At 39.0% G+C, this 23793-nt stretch overlaps 1 protein-coding gene across 8 annotated transcripts in view; it reads right to left on the bottom strand.

Annotated features, from left to right (window-relative positions):
• Positions 1–264: 264 nt before the first annotated feature.
• tpm2 (tropomyosin 2 (beta)) overlaps positions 265–23793 on the bottom strand; it is a 37776-nt gene continuing 14247 nt past the window's right edge. For 2 of the 8 annotated variants that reach the window (XM_056233235.1, XM_056233240.1), the window contains 7 exons: positions 23198–23331; positions 22371–22488; positions 22033–22103; positions 21369–21444; positions 20362–20424; positions 19036–19105; positions 265–483 (listed from right to left, as the gene is read on the bottom strand). In XM_056233235.1, the coding sequence (XP_056089210.1) occupies positions 401–483; positions 19036–19105; positions 20362–20424; positions 21369–21444; positions 22033–22103; positions 22371–22488; positions 23198–23331 (615 nt within the window). In that variant the 3' untranslated portion in view covers positions 265–400. Of the gene's footprint in view, positions 484–18047; positions 18469–19035; positions 19106–20361; positions 20425–20821; positions 20898–21368; positions 21445–22032; positions 22104–22370; positions 22489–23197; positions 23332–23793 lie in introns of those variants that run through there. The other 6 variants (XM_056233233.1, XM_056233238.1, XM_056233234.1 and 3 more) reach the window with 3 other exon arrangements.

Genomic DNA, 23793 nt, shown 5'->3' with positions numbered 1-23793 from the left:
TCATTTACAGGTGATTTGAGACACAATCGTTACAATCACAGGTTGTGCATTTTTGGTACAAATCAATGAAAAAGCTTAAAAAGTCGTAACCTCAAAAGTGCAAAACCGATCTTTTAAATAGTTAGTATGGTCCAAAGTCCAAAGTGGTGAATTACAGCATTTATCAGTTGAGGTCAAAAAGTTGACATTTGTAGTAAACATGATGTTTAGAATAAATCAAACCAAATTAGACAGTCGCAATGAATCTATTACAAATATTAAAAATCCAAGTAGATGATTTGTTTAAAGTACTGCTGGCTTTGCTACTGGTACAAGACATTGTTTGTAAAGCAAAAAGCAAGTGTGTGACTATAAGAGATCGACAGATCTGCGTCAGGCCCGTCGCTGCAGGACTTCATCTTCACAGGTTGTTGAGCTCTAGAAGAGTCTGGTCGAGCACTTGATGCATGTTCAGGTTCTCCTCTTTGGCCTGGGACAGTTTCTCTGGTGATGTGAGAACAAAAACACACTTGGTGAGACAGCCTTGATAATCAAAATGCAAAAGTATCACATAGAATCAGCAGGCAATCAAATCTTGACAATTATGATATAGGAACTATAACAATGAGAGGAACGGTTGATCATTCTCTAAGAAAACACACTGTAAAGAATTGCACCTAAACCTGTAATTTATAACTGTCCCTGGACTTCATATTTAAGATAAAACCACCATGGATTACAGTATCTTTCGGTTGCGGCTTCCATATTCCATTTATCAGAACCTTTTATGAGTTTGGGAAACTTCTGGCAAACCAGCTATTTACAAGCAGCCACGTCTGTAGACATCGGCAGTGTGTAATATGGCAGCATTAGATATTTAATAAAGCCAGAGCATTTTAAAGGCACTGTCAATAACACAAGCGACTCCAGCTGGTGTGTCTGACTTTGGTCGCATCAAAGCTGAAAAAACAAGGAATATTGCAGAAGCTCTAGAAGATCGTCACTGCTGGTTATAACAAAGTAGAAATGAAAGTTGTTTCACTTACGACTTCAGGTCACATGACCTCGATGCACATCTCAGAATATATTCTGCAAATGTATTTTCTTTGGAATTTATGAACACTCAGCAAATAAGATGTTTCACCTCAGGCGAGTGTTATTCACATGTTAATGTTTCCATTCAGTATTTTTATGCAGTGGTGGAGGAAGTACTGAATCTCAGTACTTAAGTAAAAGTACAAATAACCAGAGACATATTTACTTTAGTAAAAGTAGAAGTACCACAATGACAACCCTACTTAAGTAAAAAGTAAAAAGTACCTGATTTTAAATGTACTTTAAGTATTAAAAGTAAAAGTACTTGCATAACAATTTATTCTCTTAATGTCTATATTCTAATGATTAATAAAACAGTTCATTCTAACTCATTCAACCTAATACTAATATAATGATGTTCAATATGATGGAAAAGCAGTTATATTTTAAGTATTTGTCACCATTTCTGAACAAGCTTACAATTAGGCAATATGCACATCAAGCTTACTATATACGGTATATATATATATATATATATATATATATATATATATAAACACACATATTATGTTAAAACGCCGTATATGACGGCGTTTGGCTATAAACACGATTAATTTGTGGCGTAATTGTGAACCTCTTGGCTTGCCATACTAATCCTAACCAAACGTATAATACACACGCACCCCACATCACTACTAAACCTACCAATGCATTTCCTATGCATGTAAAAACTAATTTTCGCATATAAATTGCACGATAAACACAATGCGTGCTATAGAGACGCAATTAGTGTGACTGGGTTGATATATTTATGGCAATCAAACTTCACTGGTGAGACAGAAACGTGCGACGAACAGACGGTCAGGATGACGTTTTGGCAGGGGAAAAACTGATCAGAAAATTTAACGAAAATGTAACAGAACGTTGTAGAAATGTAGTGGAGTAGAAAGTATAATAATTGCTGCAAAATGTAACGAAGTAAAAGTAAAAAGTATGCACTATTGATTCTACTTAAGTAAAGTACAGATACGTGAAAAATGTACTTAAGTAAAGTAACGAAGTATTTGTACTTTGTATATTGCATAAAAACAGTGGTGGAATGTAACGCTCACCTAAAGGATTATTAGGAACACCATACTAATACTGTGTTCGACCCCCTTTCGCCTTCAGAACTGCCTTAATTATACGTGGCATTGATTCAACAAGGTGCTGAAAGCATTCTTTAGAAATGTTGGCCCATATTGATAGGATAGCATCTTGCAGTTGATGGAGATTTGTGGGATGCACATCCAGGGCACGAAGCTCCCGTTCCACCACATCCCAAAGATGCTCTATTGGGTTGAGATCTGGTGACTGTGGGGGCCATTTTAGTACAGTGAACTCATTGTCATGTTCAAGAAACCAATTTGAAATGATTCGAGCTTTGTGACATGGTGCATTATCCTGCTGGAAGTAGCCATCAGAGGATGGGTACATGGTGGCCATAAAGGGATGGACATGGTCAGAAACAATGCTCAGGTAGGCCGTGGCATTTAAACGATGCCCAATTGGCACTAAGGGGCCTAAAGTGTGCCAAGAAAACATCCCCCACACCATTACACCACCACCACCAGCCTGCACAGTGGTAACAAGGCATGATGGATCCATGTTCTCATTCTGTTTACGCCAAATTCTGACTCTACCATCTGAATGTCTCAACAGAAATCGAGACTCATCAGACCAGGCAACATTCTTCCAGTCTTCAACTGTCCAATTTTGGTGAGCTCTTGCAAATTGTAGCCTCTTTTTCCTATTTGTAGTGGAGATGAGTGGTACCCAGTGGGGTCTTCTGCTGTTGTAGCCCATCCGCCTCAAGGTTGTGTGTGTTGTGGCTTCACAAATGCTTTGCTGCATACCTCGGTTGTAACGAGTGGTTATTTCAGTCAAAGTTGCTCTTCTATCAGCTTGAATCAGTTGGCCCATTCTCCTCTGACCTCTAGCATCAACAAGGCATTTTCGCCCACAGGACTGCCGCATACTGGATGTTTTTCCCTTTTCACACCATTCTTTGTAAACCCTAGAAATGGTTGTGCATGAAAATCCCAGTAACTGAGCAGATTGTGAAATACTCAGACAGGCCCGTCTGGCACCAACAACCATGCCACGCTCAAAATTGCTTAAATCACCTTTCTTTCCCATTCTGACATTCAGTTTGGAGTTCAGGAGATTGTCTTGACCAGGACCACACCCCTAAATGCATTGAAGCAACTGCCATGTGATTGGTTGATTAGATAATTGCATTAACCCTCTGGGGACGGCAAACGCGGCGGCGCCTTTTGCTGTTTTTTTTTTTCACATAGCAGCAACATAGACTTAAAATACTCCGTCATTTATGGTCATATAAATAAAATCAATACATGATTATAAACTATAGAGGGTCTTCTTTTTTTGTGTACACTCACATTAACATCAAAACCTTGTGTTTTCTTTTTAATAAATAAAATAAACAGGCAAAAATCTTTCTGAAACATGTCTGGAAAATGAACGGAAACTCCGCTAATACTTATCACACAAACATGAAACATACGTCTAAAGAACGCTTTAAATTTCTACTTTTAAATAAAACAATTCACATTTAAAACAAATATTCTCCTGCAATGTAATCTGTATGAAACTAAAGAGAAGTACAGTTTCTCCTGTCTCAGCTCATTATCGTTAATTTGTTCACACCCACTCGCAGAGCGCGCTATTCATAAGATAGTGTGTTGAGGCGATCTATGCAAAATAGATAAACGCCCCCAGGCAAATGCCTTAAAAGCAGCAAGTTTCATCATAAGATTCACTCACTTTCCTGCGCGTTTGGAAGATGGCACGCAACACCGGCGCGGAAGCTCTTCAGCTCGTCCTTGACAATGACGAAGAGTTCACATTTTCCTCAGAGAGGAGCGGGACTCCGACCATGAACGTTTGTATTTTGAAGAGCGACTTGATCCAGCCATGGATACAATTTCGGATGAGTAAGTCTTTTAGTTTAACCCCCTGGGGTCGGCTATCGCGCCGGCGCGATTGTCCCGTTTTTTTTTTTATCAGTGCAAAAGAGACTCAAAATACTCGGTTGATTTTGATCTTACATTTAAGTGTGATACATCATTAGATCCTGTTAAGTTTCAATTTTTTTTGTGGATACTCACAATAAAAACAAAGTGTTGTGCTTTTCACCAAATAAAGAAAAACAAAAATGACGCGAGTTCTGCGTTCTCTCTGTCAGTGAAGTCCATTCTGAAACGCGTCCTAAGATTAACTGTAACTCCGCGATTACTTGTCACACAGGCACGAGAGATTTTACTTTATGAAGCTTGAATTCTCTTCTTTTAAATGAAGTAATTTATATAAAAAACAAATATTTTCAGTTTATGCAATCTGTATGAAAAGAGAGTGCTGTCAGTATTTTTTTCCCAGCTCATTACACTTCATTACGCGTTAATCTGACACGCCCGCGGAGGACGCGCGCTATTCAAACGCAAATGTCGAGGCAAGCCATGACAATGCCCACATCAGCCGTTCCACCGCGGCGGTAAAATGTGTGGTGTATTTGCTGCCTTTTACCGCTAAGAGGCGCTACAATCATAGACTCTGAAAAGTGTTCGTTTATTCCGGTTTATTCTCTCTAATGCGTAATCTGCTGCCGCACCGCGCTGATTCAGAGCGATTGAAAGCTGGTAGCAGATGTATTCAACAAGTGAAACGTAGTTAAAATAATTCATAATCACAATACTGAAATTAGGCTACTGAAATGTAATTGAATAAATAATGAAAACATTTCAACATAAAACATTGCAATAAAAACATAAGGCTACATCAATGAGGCTTTGTAAGAGCATAAGACGTTGACTTTAACAGCGTACAGACGGTAGCTCAGTGATCAACGCAACAACACGAGCTTCGCGGATCTTCAATCGACCCGAGATCGAATCTCAATGTAGCATACATGTTGTTAATCGATGTTGGCCTACAGCGTTTATATTTTACCACCTTGATGCTTAAATAGGTAACTGTTTATAACTGTTTACTTATTTAAAGTCAAGAGTTTTGTTTAGATATCATTACAACATAAATTTGCTACATTCCTGTAGAACCGCAGCCGCTGCACAAACGACAAAAACTGATGAAGGAAGATTGTCAGCCGATTGCATCAGAAAATGAAAATGAAGAAGCTCGTCTTTAGTCTGCTAAATTATTGTGTAATGTAAAAGAACACTAAAATGACTTAAGTTTGAAACCAAGTTCGAACATTTCAAGGTTTAAATAAAGTGTCGGGACAGTTTTTTAAAATTTAAAACAGGGTTGCATCGGGTTTAGAGTTTATTTCTTTTGCGATGCAAAAAAAGAAACACTAGGCTAATCTTATTCTTGCGACATTTTAAATTTGTATTGCCAAAGAAATTATAGCTAAATTAAACAATTAAAACAGTACAAAACGAAAATTGTCCAAAGAAACATAATTAAATTAAAAACATGCGTTTCTCTTTGCCTCTCTCGCACTGGATCTCTTTTTAACAAGTTTATTTATTCTCCCTCGCTGCGTGCGCCGGGTCTCTCTCAATATTAAACATTTCAGGGTAAAAACACATCATACAGCTGATAATACTGTATATGTCGCTGCGTGTCAGCCATACAAATCACAAAAAAATTATTTAGCCTTTAATTGTTGCTTCAAAGACACAGCATGCCTTGTTGAATTCACCTTACAATAACTTAAATTGAAATTTTGTGTGAAACTTTAAATAGGCTACAATAAATAAACTACAATATTTATAATTTAATAAGATATGGGGCCTACATTTGGACACAGATTTATCCTTACAATAATTTTGCCTGCTCATCAGGCTGGCTATCCGACACTCTCCATATGAAAGAGGAACATTATCACCTTTGTCCAGCAACTGTCCCTCCAACCCCCCACAGGCTATCGGAGTCTGAGGCTGACTTAACACAAAGAGAAGTCGCAATTCACACTTAAATCGCTATTCCAGACAGTGTTGATAATGAAGGAATCAAATGATTTAAGTTACATGTAGCCTAGTGATATTTCTGTCATAAAAGTTTATTACTAAATATTTCATTATTTCAATAATTGATGAAATAAAACTGGTTTGGGCCAACTTTTTCCAAGCAAAACTAAATATAATCTGAAAAAACGCATGTTAATTTGTTGTCATGAACAAAATGTTCAACTCAATATTAAAGTCTACAGGGATCTTTGGATCCTTACAACCAGGCATGCAATTTGTGAATTAAGTTTTTATTTTATTTTGTATTATTCAAATAAATATCGAAACACGGTGCTTCGTGGTAATGCTGCTAAATTAAATAACATTTATAGAATAATTATGAACTTAAATGAAACAATATCGCAACATTTTGACAAATACATTATTTGATCTGTTTTTACATTTTAATTCAGGGCGATTTAGCCTACATTTAATTAGAGCGAGATTTTCACCCTTGTCTTGTCATTTTCTCATTGGGAAGCGCTTACATTGCATGTTTGAGTAGATCCTCTGTACCTCTCGTTTTCATATGGATTAGCCTACATAATCAGATAACATTTATTAGCCTAAATATTTAGACATTTAAAGGCTTTAGACATAGCCGATTTCTTATCGTGACTGAGCTGAAGTGGCTTTCGGTTCATTTTTGTGAGGCGCAGTTCCCGGAGACAGAGACGACAGATATACTGTTTTTGTCGTTAGCCTAATATGAATACAAGTTTACAGTTTTGAATGATGTAAGCTACTCTACTCTTATCTGTATGACCAAAAAATTACGGTGTCGCCTATTAAGTTATTTTAGCTGTAATAATGAGAAGAATAAATTAATCTAAATGAACGCGCCGCCGCGTTTGTCGAACACTAACTCACCATGCCAGAATAAAACCCGACTTTAGAAAAATGCATAGGGCTACTCGGCGTGGTGTGCCAAAACACTTAATTATAAACTTCAATATTTCATTCAAAATAATCTCAACACGCTTTGTGAAATTTTGAAAAGCCGTGCATGCATTAGGGCCACTGGAACTAATGAACAACTTAAATGCTGGTTTTGATTTTATTGTTTGTCTTTTAAACGTGCCTGTTGCATATCTCTATTTTATATATTTGATATTGGTGAAGTAGCCTATAGCATTGATTAGCTGTGGAGGGAGGGGTGTGGGGGATTAAAATAATTCAGCAGAAGCAGGGATGTTTAGACCAGAAGTCTATTATACTGTTAATAGACATTAGCCCCACTTACGTTTTGCTAAATGTCCCTTTGCGCCACCTGGCGGTCATTTCGCGAACGACTTTGAAATGCGACTGGTTTATTTTTACCGCGGTGGATGGCTAAAAATGGTATGTGGATGGCTAAAAGGTGTGACTAAAAATGTGCTTTTGGCTTTCATTTATATTTTGATTGTTTGTATATATATATATATATATATATATATATATATATATATATATACACTCACCGGCCACTTTATTAGGTACACCTGTCCAACTGCTCGTTAACACTTAATTTCTAAGCAGCCAATCACATGGCGGCAACTCAGTGCATTTAGGCATGTAGACATGGTCAAGACAATCTCCTGCAGGTCAAACCGAGCATCAGTATGGGGAAGAAAGTTGATTTGAGTGACTTTGAACGTGGCATGATTGTTGGTGCCAGAAGGGCTGGTCTGAGTATTTCAGAAACTGCTAATCTACTGGGATTTTCACGCACAACCATCTCTAGGGTTTACAGAGAATGGTCCGAAAAAGAAAAAACATCCAGTGAGCGGCAGTTCTGTGGGCGGAAATGCCTTGTTGATGCCAGAGGTCAGAGGAGAATGGCCAGACTGGTTCGAGCTGATAGAAGGGCAACAGTGACTGAAATAACCACTCGTTACAACCGAGGTATGCAGCAAAGCATTTGTGAAGCCACAACACGCACAACCTTGAGGCGGATGGGCTACAACAGCAGAAGACCCCACCGGGTACCACTCATCTCCACTACAAATAGGAAAAAGAGGCTACAATTTGCAAGAGCTCACCAAAATTGAACAGTTGAAGACTGGAAAAATGTTGCCTGGTCTGATGAGTCTCGATTTCTGTTGAGACATTCAGATGTTAGAGTCAGAATTTGGCGTAAACAGAATGAGAACATGGAACCATCATGCCTTGTTACCACTGTGCAGGCTGGTGGTGGTGGTGTAATGGTGTGGGGGATGTTTTCCTGGCACACTTTAGGCCCCTTAGTGCCAATTGGGCATCGTTTAAATGCCACGGCCTACCTGAGCATTGTTTCTGACCATGTCCATCCCTTTATGGCCACCATGTACCCATCCTCTGATGGCTACTTCCACCATGTCACAAAGCTCTAATCATTTCAAATTGGTTTCTTGAACATGACAATGAGTTCACTGTACTAAAATGGCCTCCACAGTCACCAGATCTCAACCCAATAGAGCATCTTTGGGATGTGGTGGAACGGGAGATTCGCATCATGGATGTGCAGCCGACAAATCTGCGGCAACTGTGTGATGCCATCATGTCAATATGGACCAAACTCCCTGAGGAATGCTTCCAGCACCTTGTTGAATCTATGCCACGAAGAATTGAGGCAGTTCTGAAGGCAAAAGGGGGTCCAACCTGTTACTAGCATGGGGTACCTAATAAAGTGGCCGGTAAGTGTATATATATATATATATATATATATATATATATATATATATATATATGTGTGTGTGTGTGTGTGTGTGTGTGTATATAAATATTTATTTATTTATATATATATTGTCCTTGCATTCTTTCTTGTGTGACACTCCTGAATGAAAGGCTCATTAGTATGCAGTCTGCTCAGGTGAGAACTGCCTAATTATTCATGAGGGGGTTGGGCCGTTCCGCCCATTCGCATATTGCCTTTGCAAACAAAAAAATGTTTTTCACAATTTAAAACAATCTATTGTTTTATGTGAATGATTAGGCAGAATGATTTTCAGATCAATTTGAAGCAAAAATTCTAGGCGACAACATCCATTAGTCAAAAATCTTGTGGACAGATATTTAGTATGTTATTTGTGGCCTTATATTAGAAACTTTATTTTTTTGTTTTTTCAATAACCACGCATAAACAATTTTCTCTCAAAAATACAAACATGTACATACATGTTGCTCACATATAATGGTAGCCCTGTGTGTGCTATATAGAGTGTAATTTCACCTGTGCCATTAATATGTTTATAAGCAACTAAAAAAAAAGCAGAAATGTCAGAGCCTGCCAAAACATCTCAAGGACCTCAAAAATACCTCAGACCCCAGAGGGTTAACTTACATTAGTTGACAAGCTGTTTTATATAAACATGCACATATTTTACTGGTTGGACTATTTGCAGACTTGCCATCCAGTAGCCTATTCAGAGTATTGAAATTTAGAATATATCTTAATAGGCAGGTTTTACTTACATTTAAATTGTCTAGTCTATAGGCTATATGCTGTATGATATGTAAAATGATATTTAAAAAATATTATCTATGTTTAGATTATATTTTGACTAGGCTATAGTGATTATGCTGCCTCATTATCATCAACTAAGCGTGTGCTCGCAGTGCCTCGCAAATATCTGTTGTAAATGTGCTGAAATGTGTAAATATGCCCGGTTGATGAAGTGCGCAAATGTGTTAATGTTAGTGCTATCTCCGGTAATGGCACATTGACACGCATATACAGCATGCGTCTACCATTTTTCACATCAGTTATTCATACTATAGGCCAATGGTACTATACTTTGAAATATTTATGTAATAATAGTTTTCAACTTTTTTTAACGGAATGTAGTTGCAGCATCACTACCTTCACCTGCCACTCGGAGGCCGCGCAACACAGTCGAAAATCAGAAAGAGTAAGTAGATATTTACCCACTATTTTACAGATGTTAGTTCAATTTTGTTTATATACTTAGTGATAATATATTTATTTATATTTGGAGGTTGGTTGATAATGTTACATATGTTTTATTTATCAGCATGCTAATGCCTATCAGTTATGCATGTGCTGGAATAGTAGGCCTACTCTGTAAATTATGATAATAATAGTTTACAACTTTTTTTTAAAGGAATGTAGCTTGCTCACTCTCACCATCAACTGGAACTCGCACTAGGAGGGCACGCAGCAACACAGACGGAAATCAGAAAGAGTTAGTACATACACCCACTAGATGTTAGTTCAATTTTGTTTATATAATTAGTGATGATACAATATGCATATGTGCCTGTGTGGCTTTGCAAAAATTGTGTTGTTGTTGTTATTTACTGTGGGATACCTGCCTTTAGTTTTGTTTATTTATTGCTCACAATTGCTTTGTTTATAGCCGACTGATTATTATTATTATTTTTTTTGCCAGAATATATTTATTAAGTTTTGTGCATACACAAACACAAGACAAACAACCACAATGCCTATCAGAAAGCCATCACTGTACAATGCAACAGACTACAAATATTCATCACTTTTCTTTAAAATAAAAGGTATAAAATAAAATAAATGAGTTGTACAAATCAGGTGATACAAATTATTGTCCAGAAGTGAACTGCAGTGTCCACACATCTCAGTCATTGTCATCTGTTAAATCCAAATCTTTGGCAAATTCAATAAAAGTATTCCAGATATTCTCAAATAGTTCTTGTTTGCCTTTTAGCACATATGTAATCCTCTCTAGTGGCAGAGCAGACAGCATCTGCCGTAACCAGAAAGTGCCTCTTGGTCTACATGTTTTTTTTTCCAAAATAAAGCTATACATCTTTTGGCATTAAGCAGACTAAGGTCTATAAATGTACGTTCATTTTTAGTATAGTTATGCTTCTCTGGATATAAGCCCAAAAGAAACAATTTTGGTTCTAATATTATTTGTTTGGAAATAATATTTTGAATAATGTCTCTTATTTCTTCCCAAAAGAGTGTAATTTTTGTACAATGCCACATACAGTGAACCAGTGTTCCTTTACATTGGTTACACTTTGAACACACATCAGGAATGTTTCCATTATATCGACAGAGTTCCACTGGTGTCACATGTTCGCATTAACCATTTAAATTGAATAACTTTAAGACGAGTATTTATTGATGTTGTGTGGGCTAAAGTACATGCATCATGCCAGTCTTCCTCTGAAAGTTGCAATGACAAATCCTCTTTCCAAGCTCTAAATCTATCATGAGAACTTTCAGGAACGTAGGACATAATCAGATTATAGAACTGAGAAATAATGCCTTTCTTTTGACTATCTTTTAACAACATTTCTTCCAAGTCTGAAGTAGTGGGTTTCGTTAATACATTGTTTTGACTTGCTCCTATAAAACTCCTGAGTTGGAGATATTTAAAGAAATGTTTTTTTATCCAAGTTAAATTTATCTTGTAATTCTTGAAAGGTCATTAGTATGTCAGATTTTGGCAAATACACATCTTAAACCATTCTCAGTCCCTTGGTATTCCATAACTTAAATGTTGCGTCTGCCCTGCCTGGTGGAAAAGATTGGTTGCCCCATAATGGACTAAATTGAGACAGACAGTGTGGATCTTTCAAAAGTTTCTTCACATCACTCCATACTTTTATCATGTTTTTAAGAATTGGGTTTTTAATTTCACTTAATAGTTTTTTTGTTGTATTTGAGTATATATATGAGGGAAGAGGTATGTTCAATCCTTGTGATTCCATTTCTATCCAATGTGGTGAATGATTAGTATAATAAAACATAATAGACCTTAGTTGCGCAGCCCAATAGTACAGCTTGAAATTAGGACATTTCAAACCTCCACGTTCATAAGGCAAGTAGATTAAAGACAAACGAAGTCTTGCCCTTTTATTATTCCAAAGAAAACGTATAAACATTTTTTTCATTTGTGAGAAAAAAATCAAGAGGGGGTGGGAGGGGAATGTTCTGAAACAGATATAGTAGCTTTGGAAGAATGTTCATTTTTAAAATGTTAATTTTCCCAATTATAGATACTGGCAGCGGCATCCATCTATCAACTGAATTTTGTATTTCTGTTATTAAAAAATTGTAATTTTCCTCAACTATTTTTTCTAAACTAAATCTGTATCCCCAAGTACTCAAATTGTGACATCATCTGCGAACAGAGAAATCCTTTGCTCAGTTGGTCCTACTGTAATTCCACTGAGTTGGGGATGGGAGCGTATTGCAATTGCAAATGGTTATTGCTAACGTGAATAATAAAGGCGAGAGCGGGCAGCCTTGTCGGCACCCGCGTTTTATTGCTATCGGTTGAGAATTTTTTTTTATTAGTGATGATTTCAGCAGTGGGGCTGTCATATAATATTTTGACCCATTTGATAAAATTGTTACCACATCCAAATTTTTCTAATACCCGGAAAAGGTATGGCCATTCGACCCTATCAAAGGCCTTTTCGGCATCCAATGATAGAAGAGCTGTATTTGGCGCATCCTGTTTACAATGAATAATATTTAATAATCTCCGTACATTGTGGAAGCCCTGCCTTCCCACGATGAATCCATTTTGATCTTGATTTATTACATAAGGGAGAGTATTTTGTAGTCGTTTTGCTAATAATTTAGAAATGATTTTCAAATCTGAATTTAAAAGACTAATGGGTCTTAGATTCTCACATTTATCTAAATTTATACAAATTTAGTGAAAGCCTATTTTGGAGATTTGCAATTCAGTTTCTCAACTTCAAAATTCAGCACTGCATGGCAATGCCTAGAGGTTGGAATAATGGCAGGATGCACCATTTCTCCACTGGCTTTTACCATGGCGATGGAAGTAATCATGAGGGCATCAAGATGGGTAGTAGGAGGAGAGCGCTTGGCTTCTGGGATGCGACTACCACCAATCAGAGCATACATGGATGACATGACAACCATGACTACAACAGTAGCCTGCACTAATCGGTTATTGGGGAAGTTAACAGATAATATTGAATGGGCACGAATGAAATTTAAGCCCTCTAAATCAAAGAGCATCTCGATAGTTAAAGGAAAGGTAGTAGATAAAACATTCTTCATTAATGGTGAGGCAATACCAACAGTTTCTGAGAAGCCAGTGAAGAGTCTTGGGAGATGGTACGATGGGGATCTAAAGGACACAGTTCGGGTGGGAGAAGTTAGACGACAAGCAGTGGAAGGGTTGAAGAGCATAAACAGCTGTGCTCTACCTGGTAAACTAAAACTCTGGTGCTTTCAGTTTGGTCTACTGCCGAGGTTGCTGTGGCCACTGACCGTGTACGAGGTTTCTTTGACAACAGTGGAGAAGCTGGAAGCGTTGATAAGTTCATACATCAGGAAATGGTTGGGAGTTCCACGCTACCTCAGCAGAGTAGGACTTTATAGTAAAGGAATATTGCAGCTGCCAGTCTCTGCTTTAACCGAGGAGTTCAAGTGTGCCAAGGTCAGACTGGAAATGACCTTAGTAGAGTCACGCGACAAATGTGTAAGGGAGGCAGCCCCTGTGTTAAAAACTGGTAGAAAGTGGTCAGCAAAGAAATCTGTAGTAGAGGCAAAGGCTGCCCTTCAAATTAGGGATATCGTGGGACAGGTACAGCATGGAAGAGGGGGTTTTGGGCTCAGTTTAGCTCCTCCTAAATGGCACAAGGCAGGCCCAGCTCAAAGGAGGAAGCTGGTAGTCAACGAGGTGCGACAGCAGGAGGAGAGGATGAGGTGTATAAAGGCCATTTCACAGGCCAAGCAGGGAGAGTGGATGAGATGGGAGAGTGTGGAACAACGTAAGATGGGCTGGCAAGACCTTTGGTCAATGGAAGAGAGTAGGATCAGTTTCCTTATTAGGTCAACATATGATGTTCTCCCATCACCGCAGAACCTAAATCTCTGGGTAGGAGAGGATCCCTCTTGTCCTTTGTGTTCATCACCTGCCACATTAAGGCACATTTTGACAGGATGTAAGGTGGCTCTTAGCCAAGGTCGGTTTACTTGGCGCCATGACCAAGTTCTGCGATGTTTGGCTTTAGCATTAGAAGGCAAGCGTAACATGACCAATAAGTTGCCACCTGTTCTAGCAAAACATTACACGCAGAAGACAATATTCCTCCGCCCAGGCGAGCAACCACCAAGAAAAGGTGTTAACACCAATTCTCGCCCAGGACAACTGGAAGCTGCTAGGGACTGGAAGATGCTGGCTGATCTTGACCAACGGCTTATTTTTCCACCTGAGATTGCCACCACTAACCTACGACCAGATATTGTTTTGTGGTCTGGATCAGCACGCATTGTTCAACTGATAGAGTTAACAGTGCCATGGGAGGATGCGGTAGATGAGGCATATGAGAGGAAGAAACTGCGGTATGCTCATCTGGCCACTGAAGCAGAACAGCGAGGATGGAGAGTCCAGGTTTATCCAGTGGAAGTGGGTTGTCGAGGTTTTGTGGCACACTCTACAACCCGGTTCCTCAGAGACGTCGGATTCAGTGGCCAAGAGTTGCGTCGCACAGTAAAGAACTTATCTGAAGCAGCAGAAAGGAGCAGCAACTGGCTGTGGTTGAGACGGAAAGATTCTAGCTGGCTGTGTACAGGCCGCCACGCTACGGTTTCGTAGAGTTCTTTCAAACTTGAAGAGTCTGTTGGTTTGTTTGTATACGTTCCTGTGTATTTTGCGTGAATAACGGGTGGTTGGGTAGATATTGTGTTTTGCGGTAGGTGGTATGCCATACGGAACCGTTGTCCACTGAAACTGCATATTAACGCACCAGTGGGGCTCGACAGCCTTAGTCAACGGGTTGGCGCGTATGGTTGGGTCGCAGAGATTGTGATATTGTGGTTAGGTCTCAGCAGCAGGAGGGATGTAGAGGTCAGTAAGCTGGGCTGAGTTGAGTGGGGGACGGAGGGGGGTGACACTGGGACGCCAGAGTCACTGTCGAGCCCTCTTGAGGTGTCGTGGGCTAGTCGACGAAACACTGAGGACGGAAGGTGCCCACTTGAAGACCCTAGAGATGTCCCCTACTCGGTTCAATCCAGACGGTTGTCGTGCTGGTCCTGTAGTTGCAGCCGTCGCGTGCGCTAACGCGCCAAGTACACTGCTGCCGTTAACGCCGGACAGAAGGGGAGTCACACTACCTTATGGAAAGAAGCGTAAATGGATGGAGAAGCATAGTTTACTGTAAAGCTACGTCTTAGTTTTGCTTATCTTGGCGAAAGCCGAGTACAAATCAGCATGAAGTTTTAACATCTACTCTCGTGTAATGGAAATCAAATTTAAAGGTTTTCCTGGCTTAGGCAAGAGAGTAATCAAGGCTATATTCAATGAAGGAGGAAGAATATTCGATTGAAAGATTTCTTCATTCTTCATAGTTCGGCTGTTGAACTGTTCTACACATAAACATGTGTGTGTCAAATTAAATAGATTTTTCCAATAATGGCGTTGATATTTAAAATGGCTTATTACATTTTTTTTAACAAATTGACAGAGAAGACTAAGCCCATGACTGTTCTCAAAGTGTTAACCTTTTGTGTGTCGAGTAAAAACACAGAGAAAGATACAGGCTTTAGAAGATCTTTAAAGGGTTAGTTCACCCAAAAATGAGTCAGTTATTTCTCTCCCTCATGTCGTTCCAAACCCGTAAGACTATCGTTCATCTGCAGAACACAAATGAAGATCTTTTTAATGAAATCTGAGAGCTTTCTGTCCCTACATTGACAGCTACACAACTACACTTCGACACTTCAAAAAGTTAATAGAGAGATCGTAAAACTAATCCATATGAAGTGAGCGGTTTAGTCCAAATTTTCTGAGACACAATCGCTTTACTTTTAAAAATGTTGTGTGATGTCTTACGGGTTTGGAATGACATGAAGGCGAGTAATTAATGATAGAGTTTATATTTTTTGGGTGAACTGTCCCTTTAAGGGATTCATTCTATGAGTTTTCCTAATTGCAGACAAAGTCCTGACATTTTAAAATGCTTTTTTACTGATGTTATTTTTATACAAATACAGTTTATCAAAGACCTTTTTGATTCGTTTACATTAGTTGTGTTAGTAATGTCTCTCGTAGCATTAGGAAGACACTTAGGAGTTTGTTGTCTAATGGCCATATTTTTAAAGGCTGCATGAACCCGAAATTGCGACAGAGATTTCTTACAATAGGGATGTATATGGTCCTAAAGACATTTAGGAATATATATATTATTGTCAGTTTTCTGAGTGCTGTTCTTCAGCACTTATTCACGAGTCAGTGACAGTATTAGTAGACTGACTTTTTAACCCTCGGGTGCTGCATGAAATTTTGTAAGTTTTTTTTTTTTTTTTTTTACATCATGGGAATGGCACGAAACTTGGAAAAGGTTTTGGCACTTGCTAAATAATAATTATAATTAAAAATAAAATCATGGACATGTCTCGAAAAGGTTGAACGGTCCTGAAAAATAGTCACACTAGTATTGTTCGCGGTCAGAAATGAGCGCATTGGAAATGAATGGGAGACAAATTTCATCTATTGGTAATGTTTGGTACTGCACAATATCGTATTGAAATATCGACCTCAAATTTGGAACACAGATTGTTTAGATTTATTGCTTTGATTTTCTCACAGTTTAAGAGAAAAAAAACTGAAAGTTATTTTTGTGCTTTCCCCCCCCCATAACTATAAATGTAAAATTTTATAACTTTTTCACTTTTTAACCCTTTCACACGTAAGTTTAAAATATTGTAACTGACCCCCCAGCGTGAGTTTTTCAAGGCGACCGTTATTTAGAACCTGTCACTTTAATGTTTCCATGGTGACGCGTCATTTCTTGTCACGTGACAGCGCAATCACAACACAGAGCTGAATGAGTGATGATCTGCTTTTATGTCTTTTTTCCTTTTCTATTCAAAATATTCACAAATGTATTAGCTACAGCATGAAACACTGATTTTCCGATTGTCAAATATGTGCAAGTGGATGTGTTTTGTTGTTTAAACATCTTTATAACGATCGCGTTAGTTGAGCTGTATGCGTGATGGGCGGCGCCATGTTAGTTTGTTTCACAGTTCAGAGAATCGGATCTGTTGTTTCTCACGAAATACATGAAAGTAAGTGGCCGGTGAACTGGGAGAAGAATAGGGTCAAATGTAAAGCTACTTACACAATGTGTATCTGATATGAATAAAACGTTTCGTCTTATTATAATGGAAATGATTATTGTTGCCGTTTCCATAGACATCAGTGTGTATTTTACTAATTCAAAATCACTGTTTTGCTAGTACTTATGTGTATTTAAATGTCTGAAACCTAAAATAAACATTATGTGGTTTAAAATACTCAATAGTTGTGATATATGACAGCACTGAGTGCGTCCGTCTCTGGCTCAGCGCCAGCCAACGTGCGAAAGCACGTTTGAATTTAGCAGTTGATCACGTGATGCACTGACTGTTCTAATCACACCGGTGTGATCGTACGCTCCAGGGACCCGCCAAGACTGATCACACCGGTGTGATCGTACGCGTCAATTAAATCTCTTTTCACTTCAGCAATAATCTGCCAAGTGTCGTCTTATAAAGTCTGTGATCCAAAGCATTCAAGATTTATGTCCGTTTAAGTTGGACATTTATTTTTCAGGTCCATGCTCAAAAAGTGAATAAGTATAACTATAATCTAGTACTATCAAATCCCCTAAAAATGCAAAATAATATATAAATAAAAAACAGTATCGAACTAAAATATAGTACAATCATTTCAATTAAATATTGTATTTTTGATTGACAGCAACACGGAGAGCGAAGGGTTAATATCTTCGAACACTTTATTGTGATGCTCCTCAACAGACTCTCTACTGACTGCAACTTAATGTCAGCTGATTCTACTAACACCTAACCTGACACTCAACTAATTAGTTGACATGTACTTGCAAAGTATCTTATAGTCAGCTGAATGTCTAAAGTGGACCATCAAAATGAAGTGATTCACCAAAAGTCTTCACCACTACCTGAATTATTTACTCTCACAAATAAAACAGATGATAAATCTGTGATCATGCAAACAAATGAATCTCAAGAAACAGAAGGAAACGGAAAGAAGACATTGAGGACATTTATTACAGCAGCAGGATAAAGTAAAGCAGCACATACGACACAGACGCTGCGGTGGAAGAGTCAACACTGTGATGACACTAAACATCAGGCTTATCGACCAGTCCTGAGAGGGAACAACACACAATGTTGACCTTTCCATTACAGATCATGACAACATCAGGAGAGACAGACTTGAGCTGCAGCCTGAGCTCCATCCAATCAGACCCACGTCCGTTTCAAAGTCACATGGAGAAGAAAACACAACACAACTAGCCAAATGGACAATGAAGCCACAGAGGGGAAAACTGTAGAGGAGGAGGAGATGAAGAGCGTGTGTTTAGAGGGTAGTCATGTCGTTCAGAGCCAGATCCAGCTCCTCGCTGAGCGCTTTACCCTTGAGTTTCTGAGCGTACACCTCATCTGTGCATCATCCCAGAGGAACGACCGCAGAGAACACACACACAATGAGCAGAAAAGACAAAACAATGCCGTCAGATGGAGAACCACAGAGGCCAGTTTCAACTACAACAGTGTGAGATCTTGGTTAGAAAACCTTGGCACAGCAATCCTCATCTTGATCAGTCACTCTGAAATGAAACTCCATCCGCAAAACCCACGATGCATGCTCTCGCGTGTCGTCTACTCATTCACTGAACATCTAAGGTGTCAGTCACCTCACCAAAAACAGATGACATGCAGTTTCAGTACATCAAAACGACACCAGATCCATCGGCCCAAACCAAAACACACAATGCCTTCACCGCTTCAAGCAATGTTAGTATACAAGCAGCTCATTCTGCTCATGCCGAACAGTTTTTCCATTTTCCTATTACTAATTATGGTTGACAAAACATGGAGGGGAAGTTATAATTGGAATGGCATGTTATGAAGAGCGAGTCATCAAAACTGCTAATACACACAACGTCCAAGCATTGCTGTTATTCTGTCATTAGTCACTGTTTACAGGCAATAACTCTGAAGATGTACCTTCTAAATCATCAATGGTCTTCTCAAGCTTCGCCACAGACCTCTCAGCAAACTCGGCACGCGTTTCAGCCTAGAGAAAGACAAATCAACATTCGCATGAACTCTGGAGCGGAAGACGGTAGAACATTTTACTATGGTTATTTTTTCATATAGCCGATTTGGACAAAATGATTACAATATTGCATGAACAACAGTGCTATGGGGGTTATGCCAAACAAACCTTTCTGTTATACAGGTGAAACTCGAAAAATGTGAATATTGTGCAAAAGTTAATTTATTTCAGTAATTCAACTTGAAAGGTGAAACTAATATACCGTATTATATAGACTTTTTGAAGACGGTGAGCGCGCGCGCGTTTTTTAATATATTATATAGACAAAGTGAGATATTTCAAGCCTTTATTTGTTATAATTGTGATGATTATGGCTTACAGCTTATGAAAACCTTTTCACAATATTCTAATTTCTAATTTGGGGTTTTCATAGGTTTCCCTAATCATCAAAATTATTACAAATAAAGGCTTGAAATATCTCACTTTGCATGTAATGAGTCTATATAATATATTCACCTTTTAAGTTGAATTACTGAAATAAATGAACTTTTGCACAATATTCAAATTTTTCGAGTTTCACCTGTATATAATATATCTGTATATAACTTTTGTGTTTTTCTTTTTTCTACAAGTATCCTGTTAAACAGGTCACATGACTTCCAGTTCAGGTGTTTTGTTAAGTATAGAGCTGTTTTACTCCAGATGCCTTCAGAGGAGCTCCAGGAGCTGGGTTTTCCATCCAAAGTGAGTCGAAGGGAACAAAATCGTCACTTTCTGATAAACTGGCACTAAATATCACTAAGAAAAGTAGGAGAAGCCACTGTATAAAATAATTTTCATATATAATAAATGACTTGAGTCTCAGAGCGCACAATGAAACGCAATAAACATTTTTTGGAGGAAGATTACATATAACGGTGTCGAATTCAGAGTGGCTTGCGTTGTGTTCATCACTGGATAGAAACGCACAAGCCCAGAGCAAGTTCACCAGCACTACTAGGCTGGTGTTGTGCCGAATTTTGACTGCACTGCTTCTGATTGGTTCAAACACTGGGGAGACTGCAACCTGATTGGTCAGAAACCTAATCCCAACCATAGTAGGGAGAAAGCAGGGAAGATTATGACTTAATAATGAGCTGTCCATGTCTGGATTTCAGAGCAGCTGACGTCCAATAACTGCTAAAACCATTGTGTATGAACCGTGCTTTTATTTGAAATATGCACACATAGTGACGGAGCAGTGTAATTTTAAATATAGTGAAAGGAATACACACCTCTTTGAGTTTGTCAGTGAGTACTCTGATTTCCTCTTCATATTTGTCTTCCTTTGTGGAGTACTGGGGAATAATTAAAAAAGAAAATGAATCATTAATGCTATAGTCATTCAATATTTAAAAAATTCTTTATAGGCTTTTTTGCGTCTGAAATCAGAAGAAGAACAGTGCATAGCTTAGGCAAGAGAGATGGCAGTGAAGTCTATGGAGACTGAGAGTGTCAGAAAGATATTTTACTTTCAGACAGAACTGATTAAAAAGAGTTCACTTCATTGGCTTATCTTACTCTCTATACAATGCTGCTTTAACAAGGGGAATCTCATTTTAAGTTTGGTTCAAAATTCAGACAAATTACATATGTGATACAATAATATGTTGTGCGAAGAACAACACTACAAGCACACACACAGAGTGAACATCAGGGCATTTGGCCCTTTAACGCTGTGAGTGCTCAGCCTACCTTCTCAGCCTGGGCCTCCAGGGACTTCAAATTGTTGGTGACATTTTTCAATTCTTCCTCAAGGTCACCAGATTTGCTATACAGCAGCAAGAGATGCAGGAAAAGAAAGGGGAAAGGAGAGGAGAGAGACAGCACTTTGAGAAGACAGGAAAGGCAGCCATTTTAGCTAAAGAGACCCCAACCTCAGTGGAACAATCGATGGAGCATTCACAGTCCTGACCGTTGCTCACAAACCACTGTTTATAGGAAAAGAAGTCCATGTAATGTAGAATATAATGACAGTTTTGAGAGGTCAAAACTAGCTACTTTAATATGTTTAATCAAATAATGAAAAAGCAATCCTTTTCCGAGCTATTTGTTACATGACAGCAGAAATTAAAGTGTGGCATTCCTCAAGGTTCTAGTTGAGGCCCCTTTACTTTTTGCAAAAGATGCGTTTCATTGGCACAAGGATAAAGCCGAGAAGAGCAGCAGAGGAGGTCACAGATCTCAGAAAGAGAGGACAAGTATACAGAAGCCGGCATTAGCGTCAGTCTCTCAGCAGTACCTCTTCCTCTCCGGCCATCATGGATTTAAAATTCTGGTCCATGAGTCTAAGTTCCTCCTCCAGCTGCCTGACTCGACTGGGTTAGTCCACAACAGGCATTTGGGGGGGGGCAACAACGGAGCATGCATTTGGAAAACGGGGAGAAAGGACAATCAGAAACCTTGCTGTTGATCAATGACCCTGAGAGCTCTTCTGTTACTTATTATAGAGCATTTGCAGCCGCTGAAGACTGTGGAGATCCTGGAGAATTTTACCTTCCAGTTCTGACAGAGATCACTTCTGTCAACTCAACTCAAGATGACAACTGAAAGGTAATATCATTTTGCTGGATGCAGCTTTGTCGTTTGTTTCAGGGACCAAAGACATGCATATCAAACTCAGTTATTCATGCAAATACGGGCACATACACACATATTCCACACATTTTTGAATAAACCAATACATTTTTGTTCACACTGTATTCTAGCAAGGAATTTAAGGAGCAGTTATCCAAACGCAGATTAAGCCTGTTCATGTTATCATGTTAGTGCTGGTAATTGTATCAGAAATATCATTGACTACAGACACCACTGTGTTAACTAACAAGGTTACTGATGTTTTTATTTAATGATGTTTTATAATAATGCAATAGTCCAATCTCAACGAAAGAGTTGTGTGTACTCACGCCTCAGCCACTTCAGCTCGTTCCTCAGAGCGCTCGAGCTCACCCTCAAGAATCACCAGTTTACGCGCCACCTGCACTCAAACACACACACCATTTCACAGCTATTCATTCATTACGTCAAATAGCACATCTGTCAAGTCAAGTTAAGAAGAAGGAAGTCAATCCCCATAAACAATCATTCAAGTTTAGGTATAATGACCCATCTTCTGCACTAAAACAACAACAATAAAATACGATATGAACACAACAGCATACATGGCCACCAGCAGCCATTCATAATCCAGCAGCCAATACATTCCCTTGTGAAGAGCAGTCATTCAACACTGTGGCATGCACACCTCCTCGTATTTGCGGTCCGCCTCCTCAGCGATGTGTTTGGCCTCCTTCAGCTGCATCTCCTGGATCTCCATCTTCTCCTCATCTTTCGTTGCTCTGTTCTCGATCACCTTCATTCCTCTGTCAGAGAACAGCACAGGGTCAGGCAAAGCATGATCAGACTAAACCGAAGTGAGGGATTTCCTCATGGTTCTCCAAGGCTTTGTTTACACAATGCAGAAGATATTTAGTACGGACTGTCCGCATTACCAAGAGACCTATAAGAGCAGCAAACACATGCATCCATGTTTCACTGTCTGACCTAGACTAAATCTAATTTCCAGCATTCATTTGCAGTAAAAGTTTCTTGTATCATGCAGACTGTGCACTTCCATTGTTCTGTTGAACCACACTTGTTTTTTTGTTTTTTTTGTGGGTATTATGATTTAAGATGATTTTGTCTTTTGTTTTGCTTTGTTGTAATTATTGTCTTGAAAGATATAAAGTATTTAAAAAAAAACATGCATCCATTTTCCAAACCGCTTGTCCAATGTGGGGTCATCGGGAATGCTGGAGTCGATCCCAGTGTCTCGGGATCAAGGCAGGAAAGCACATTGGACAATGACCAAAAAGCTACTTGAAACTACAAATCTAGCTTGAATCTTGCTGTCTATTTTTGTTCATATTACAACCATGGATGCGAGTCAAATACATAAAACACTGCGGCTGTGAACAATGCCCAGATGTGGAGTTCAGGTGTGGAGTCAAGTCCCCTTCATTTATATAGTGCTTTTAACCATACAGAACGTTTCAAAGCCGTGATAACAGGGAATGAATGTGGAGGACACACCTCTCGCTCTCATCGGCAGCTTTCTCGGCCTCCTCCAGCTTCTGCAGCGCAGTGGCGAGTCTCTCCTGGGCTCGGTCTAACTCCTCCTCCACCAGCTGGATACGCCTGTTCAGGGACGCCACCTCCGCCTCCGCCTGCGGCACAGCAACACACCTCAATGCAACATGCTGGGCTGAACTGTTTGGATGAGGCGATGGCGACATGTGGCGTGAAAATATTTCCATTAATGTAAAATTAAGTGGAACATTTTTGTGACTCCTCTTTTTGTTTTCCAACTCCTCTGTCTCCAACCACATATCATTTTTGTATTGTTGTTTCCTCAGAAGTAGGCCTTTTGAAAAAGCGCAGGCTGTTAGTGTTTCACGCACTGATCTGTGTAAATGATGGATTGCTCATTGCGAGTTCGAGCGATCAATGACTTACAGCCGAAACAACACTGAGCTAAAACCACCTGATTTGCAGCGTATCAGACGCACAGGAACAGTTTTTAAGATACATGTCTCTACATTAATTGATACTTCGAACATTATCCATAGTGTTTATGGTCTTTTCAGGCAGAATAAATGATTTTTAGAAATCGTTAAGATTCTTTATGT

The sequence above is a fragment of the Rhinichthys klamathensis genome, unplaced genomic scaffold (assembly GCF_029890125.1).
Source record: "Rhinichthys klamathensis goyatoka isolate OS25496 unplaced genomic scaffold, OSU_Roscu_1.1 h1tg000363l_1, whole genome shotgun sequence".
NCBI lineage: Eukaryota > Metazoa > Chordata > Actinopteri > Cypriniformes > Leuciscidae > Rhinichthys > Rhinichthys klamathensis.
Note: the sequence above shows the minus strand (reverse complement) of the source record. Positions and strands in the feature narration are given on the sequence as shown.